The sequence below is a fragment of the Plodia interpunctella genome, chromosome 20 (assembly GCF_027563975.2).
Source record: "Plodia interpunctella isolate USDA-ARS_2022_Savannah chromosome 20, ilPloInte3.2, whole genome shotgun sequence".
NCBI classification, from domain to species: Eukaryota; Metazoa; Arthropoda; class Insecta; order Lepidoptera; family Pyralidae; genus Plodia; species Plodia interpunctella.
In genome coordinates, this window is record NC_071313.1 from 8333279 (window position 1) to 8339400 (window position 6122).

General features: G+C 38.3%; 1 protein-coding gene across 4 annotated transcripts; it reads left to right on the top strand.

Moving 5' to 3' along the window:
• The first annotated feature begins 1889 nt into the window (after positions 1-1889).
• On the top strand, positions 1890-5653 carry Noa36. 4 transcript variants are annotated; one of them, XM_053760496.1, is made up of 9 exons: positions 1890-1912; positions 1986-2026; positions 2130-2327; positions 2664-2814; positions 3084-3195; positions 3380-3499; positions 3985-4152; positions 4449-4535; positions 4933-5653. In XM_053760496.1, the coding sequence occupies exons 3-9, from the start codon at positions 2188-2190 to the stop codon at positions 5055-5057; spliced, it is 903 nt and encodes a 300-aa protein (XP_053616471.1). In that variant the 5' UTR covers positions 1890-1912; positions 1986-2026; positions 2130-2187; the 3' UTR covers positions 5058-5653. The 4 variants fall into 4 exon arrangements, with proteins under 4 accessions (XP_053616471.1, XP_053616470.1, XP_053616469.1 ...); XM_053760494.2 differs by having other exon boundaries at positions 1909-1925; positions 1962-2026; XM_053760495.1 differs by having other exon boundaries at positions 1895-2026.
• Positions 5654-6122: the final 469 nt, after the last annotated feature.

Genomic DNA, 6122 nt, shown 5'->3' on the forward strand with positions numbered 1-6122 from the left:
TTACAATTTTTGAAGCTATGGCCTTCAGTGCAGATAGAACAACGTTCTGCATTTTTACAAAATTTGGCAAGATGGCCATAACGTAGGCACCGGAAACATTGTTTAATCGGTGGAATATATGGCAGAACAGGTACACGCCACATTTTTAAATAAACATAATCAGGTAAAGACGCACAAGATGCAAACGTAATCGCCACGGTCTGAGTGGGTTGTAAGTTATAAGATTCGCCTTCTTTTACTTTACGCATTATTCTACGAACACAAATAATTTTTTTTGTTGTAGTAGAAAGAACTTTAAAGATTGTTTTGTTTGACAAGTCTGATGGAACATTAGTTATAACACCAGTTATTTCTGTAACCGCTGCCGGAATAGAAGCAGTGATGCGATGTTCTCTATGGAAAGTAGCATTGTCCAAGAATGAATTAGCCATGTTAGGATTATCGAATACAACCCCCATTCTATATTTGTTGACTTTTTTTAAATATTTTATCCCTTTTACAAAGCGAGTGAAACTATTACTTAAATACATCATATCTCTGGAACCTATTGGGACATTTTCATCCGAGCTAGCTATAAACACGACGTGCTCATGCCCTGGACTATCTTCAGGATATCTACGACTATAATCGGCGACCCTATATGGTTTGTATTTGTCCAGTGGCGACTCTGACGCGTCAGAGTATTCTGAGTCACTATCAGAGCTCTGGATTACCGAATTGGTTTCATATTCTTGCTCCTTCTTTTTCCTCTTCTTGCCGCCCATCGCTGGAAAGGTAAAAACTTACCCCGACCTCAGCAACACTTTATACAAAACAGACTATAGAAAATATATAAATAACGAAATTATATACAAAAGGAAAGGTATTTACAACAAGATTTACAAATATATACAGATTTTGCACAAATTTAAATTTTCCCAGAAAAAAAGACCGCCGTAGCTTCCAAATTCCCGCGCTTTTCCCGGATAAAATCAAAAAATCAATTGACATCGTGACATGACAGACAGGATTGATAATGGCAAATAGGGCATATAACGCAAAGCTCAGCGCAGATGGCGCTACTGGTACAACTAAGGCACACAAACATTGCCAATTACTTAAAACCTTCTACGCAATTGTGGTGCGAGTTTAAAGGAAAAAGGAAGGATTTAGTGGATTTTCCTGAAAATAATAACACTATTTTAGGTTATGTTTTGCATTATTTGGTCAACTGTGGTCATAAACTGATATAAACTTCCATTTTGACTGAAGAACCTGTATGAAGTTCATATTTTAATAAGTCTTCACGTGTGAAGTGTTCCGAGCTTCTTTTCGACCGTTTACTGGCTCGAAAATTTTACAGCATGAGGCGTATCCCATAGTTTTGGAAGTATTTTATTTTATGGAAATCCCCCGAATATTGTTGTATATTTTCACAAACGAATGCTTACATAATGAAAAGATTAATAAAGTACTCTATAATGAACATTTTAATCGACATAGCAAAGGCGGCAAAGCTTTTGTGTACCTAATATGCAGTGCTGTACTTTGGCGGGATAAATGTGCAGTAATACTCCCTATTAATGACTCTTGAACACGTAAAATTATCTTTTAATTTGCACTAATTTTTGAGATCGAATTTCTAATGGACGGAGGGATGTTGTTCCAACAGTTGTCGAGTTCCCACGTCTGGAGCCGTTCCTGGGTACACCATAAGGTCATGCTTATCATAATAATGCAATGTCATTCAAACTAAACGTGTGTTCAAAATTTCAGCTCAATCAATAGTGTTTTACTTGGCGACTGGCTGAGTCGTAGAGAAAGAAATAGATTTCTTGGTCTTCGTCTGTACAAATAAAAAAAAAGAGCAAACATATTTGAAATGAGAAGTCAGTCTGACATATTATTGTATGACGTTTCGTTTCTAATTTTTTGAGGTTAGGTAGGTACCACAGAGTACTTTCTATTTATAATGAAAGTAGGTACCTAGTAGGTACCTATTATAGTTACAAGGTATTAGAATTCTGAAATAAATTGTAAATTATATGTAAGTAATGTTATTGTTTTTTCCTATTTCATTGTTGGTGTTCCAGGTGGTTCATGACTTTATCTATGAATTGCAAATAGGTCCTTAATTGTATTACTTACAGAACAACAGGAGAGGCAACAAGTGTTATACGTCAGCTGCAGTACATTTTGAAACTTATAATGCCAAAGAAGAAGACTGGCCAGAGAAAGAAAGCAGAGAAACAGAGGCAGAGGCAGAAAGAAATCCGCAATGCACGTGAGAACGTCGACTTGGCGCAGCATCCGTGTAACGTGCCCATGGAGTGCGATAAATGTCAGAAGTTAGTATATATGCTTTATATAGAAAATCAACAAGATTTCTTAACTGTCTCCTACGAGTTGTTTGATCATAGTTAAGTGGTGTTCATATCTAACTACTTGAGTATGCTGTCTGAAGCTCAGGGATCATATTTTCTTAAAGACAATCACAAAATTAAAGTCTATAAGTTCTCAACGGGATATCCTGAAATATATTTCAAAACATATTTCAGCTACTAAAATATATATATTGAATATTTGTTTTATTATCTTATAGCTAAAGGAATTCACTATTTGCCCTGATGGCCAGGACCTGAGTCAGTTGATACTAAATACACCAATGATTTACAATTTGACAGGAAACAGAAGAACAGAGCCTTCTGCTACTTCTGTCAGGCATTGCAGAGGTTGCCAACATGCGCACACTGTGGCAAGGTGAAATGCATGAGCAAGACTGGGGACTGTGTGGTGAGACACGCTGGAGTCTTCACCACTGGACTGGGCATGGTGGTTAGTATTTTTATTTATGTAGATAGCACACAATGTTATGCCAAGCGCATAAAAGCCACAAGTTTGAAGTGCAACAACATTTTATTTCTTTTCAAGACACACCTGTTCGACTATTCATTTTTATCTAATCTGTTTTTAAAAATATTGATGAAATATGGCTTCACTATGGACCCTACTGCATGATAATAATAACCATATTATTATGTGTGAAATTAGATTTTTTTATTTTTATGTTTTCAACAAAGTGTTTGACAAGCTTAATATTCCAGGGTGCTATTTGTGACTTCTGTGAAGCTTGGGTTTGCCACGGCCGCAAGTGCCTCACAAGCCACGCTTGCACCTGCCCGCTGCAAGATGCTGTCTGCCTAGAGTGTGAAAGAGGTATATTGTAGTCAGACTTTCCACTTTAATCTCTCTTACCTGTATTTGGTATAATACTAGCTCCATTTGTCTCCAATTTTTTCAGTAAAAATTTTAATAATGTAATAAATTTGATATACATTGCCATTATAAATTCAAGTCTCCCTAATAAAATGATATGCATGTAAAGTAATGTTGAGTGCAGGAGTATGGGAGCACGGCGGGCGCGTGTTCCGCTGCTGCTTCTGCAGCGGCTTCCTGTGCGAGGACGACCAGTTTGAGCACCAGGCCTCCTGCCAGGTGCTCGACTCCGAGAACTACAAGTGTGAGTATATACTTCCCTCTACAATTATTTTCGCAAATAGTACAGGTTCTATCAAGTTAGTTCCTCCTTCTTTTAACAATTGTGTGATGGCTCAGTATGAAGGTACTAAGTTGTGATTGTGTGTTTTTTTAAGCTTCATATATGTTCAATATCATTACATGCTTGTTATACTAATGTCTCAGATTGGGCAAATGAACACCAGCGAAAGTGTTTTGGTTACTGATATTGGGTTTATCAAATAAACAATAGATTGAGATTGTAAAATAAAATATTGAACTTAATAATGTCATAAACAACACATTTCTAATAATTTCTTAAACCTTACTCTCAAAGCTACAAACTACTAGTGTTTCGAGATTACCACTGTTAACAAGAACAAATGAAAGAAATTAATTTGCTTTTGAAAAATTGTACTTTTTATAATTACAAATGTAAGTAGGCACGTTTTTATAATTCCAAATGTCGACGACATAATCGTGTCGCAGGTCAGTCCTGCAACCGGCTGGGGCAGTACTCGTGCCTGCGCTGCAAGACGTGCTTCTGTTCTGAGCACGTGCGGCGGCGGGCGGCCGCGCGCGGGCCGCAGCGCGCGGCGCCGGCCTGTCCGCGCTGCCAGTATCCCACGCAGCTCACTGCCGACCTCAGCATGTCCAGTGAGTTGTTGCTGCTAACATGTTATATCGTGGCTTCAAATATTATTCATTAGTCGTTCCGAAGGATTCCCCTTTGAAACGATGGCGGTCGAAACCAAACTCCGCTTCTAGAGCTACTCATTGGAAATCGTACCGGCACGTGCACAACAAGTTTAAAAACTAACGAACGTGTACACGCGCTTATACAAAAAATGCTGGACAGGAATTTAGTATGCACGGGCTTTAAATTATTTAAGTTGGAAGACTTCTCTCCTATTTAATTATAGTGAGGTAATATGATGATTGTCCTATCGCAGCGCGGTCGCATCGCTACGGACGGCAGGGCACCGCGCAGCCGCAGGAGGATGACGACTACCCGCAGTACGGGGACTACGCTCAGTCAGGTGTGACGTCTAACTTGACTTGTACAACTCCTGTTCAATTCAACTATGCCCTATGCTAACTACTATATATTTATCTAGCCTGAAAAAATATCTCATTTCCATCAATAAGCCCGCCATAAAGCTAAACGAGTTTCGCGGTAAGGAATGAAGACGTGATACTGTATCTGTATCTGATACAGTATTCCGGTTTTGTAAAGAACTTCTATAAATAACATATGATAGGGACAGAGACTAGGTACCACGATCACGCTGGTCAGATCATATTGTTGGGTCACGCAAACAGCACAGGCCCGTAGGAACTGGCGCGGGAAATAGGAGACCTATAACCAGCAATGGGTTGATGTAGGCGGAAATAAATAAAATAAAAATTTTCAGCAATGAAATACGTATGTTTCAGGTTCATACGGCGCGGGTGACTCCTCGTACGAGGACACGGGGTCTGATGATGAGTCTGATGATGATTCCGAGGAGGACTCCGAAGAGGAAGAGGCCCACACCACCGGGAAGGAGACCAAGGAGTGATGAGGCAAAACTCTAGGAATCTATGAATACACAGTGGTTACAACACTTAGAGGATCTATTAAAAATAGAGTGGCCACAATTCAAACATTTCAGCGATGTACAGTCTGTCTATAAAGAGAAGACCATTTTTTACCATTGCAATAACAAATCGAATGGTCAAGTCTGTTTGATAAGCTCCTAGTGTTGCCAGCCAAGAGCACTGTGTCCGTATTTTATTCTACTCTTTGTAGACGGCCTGTACCTTTACTGGAAGATGGTTTAGTGTTTTGTGGCGTTTGTGAGCTCAGTAGTTTCAGATTATGTAGATGATTTTTTTTTGTTAAAAATAGAAATATTACAAATGTTATTACTACTGCGCTTACTGGAAATTCTGTTCTACATTCCATTTACTGTCCGTATTATGTCGAGATAGCAAATAAGACTGCTACTCGTTTTTAACAGAATCAAACTTTACCACAAGACCCAGTTCTTTACCACATTAAAGAACTGTGAACCAAAACAATTGTAGTAGTTTAATTTTTGTTTGTTGCAAGCTATAAAGTATTGTTTCTTCTGTGTATATGAAACATATATTATACATTTGTAATGTTGAATAATTTAGTATTTTCATTCAAGTTGTCTGCCACTCCCTGTCTACAGTCGCCTACCCCTGTTCATGAACATAAATGTTACACACATCAGTTTCTGTTGTATCACATCAGTCCGAGTTTCAAGCACATAGTCATCCAAACGAAAATTCGTCACGAAAAGTGATGACGATCTGACAAATGTGGCGTCCGCAGATATAATGTTCATATATTTGCATGGATTTAGTAAGTTCCTACTAATTCCATGTAGGTACATGGATATAGGTATATCTGTGGTGGCGACCACGGAATAATAAACCATGATGGCGACACATCTACCTGGCAATACACAGCAAACTTGAAAAATAATAAAAACGTTTAATATTTATTTTCATTCGCAATATCCATTGAGATAATACCAACATAAGCGCTACAAGTAGAACAAAAAAAATAATTCAGCAGATAAATAAAATTAATGTTGCCATATATGAAAAGTATG

Excerpts from the sequence above, each read along its gene's own strand:
- Noa36 (XM_053760496.1), top strand. The coding sequence starts at position 2,188 with ATGCCAAAGAAGAAGACTGGCCAGAGAAAGAAAGCAGAGAAACAGAGG. Across the intron at positions 2,328-2,663 it reads GAGTGCGATAAATGTCAGAA|GAAACAGAAGAACAGAGCCT; the intron begins GTTAGTATATAT and ends ACAATTTGACAG. Across the intron at positions 3,500-3,984 it reads CGACTCCGAGAACTACAAGT|GTCAGTCCTGCAACCGGCTG; the intron begins GTGAGTATATAC and ends ATCGTGTCGCAG.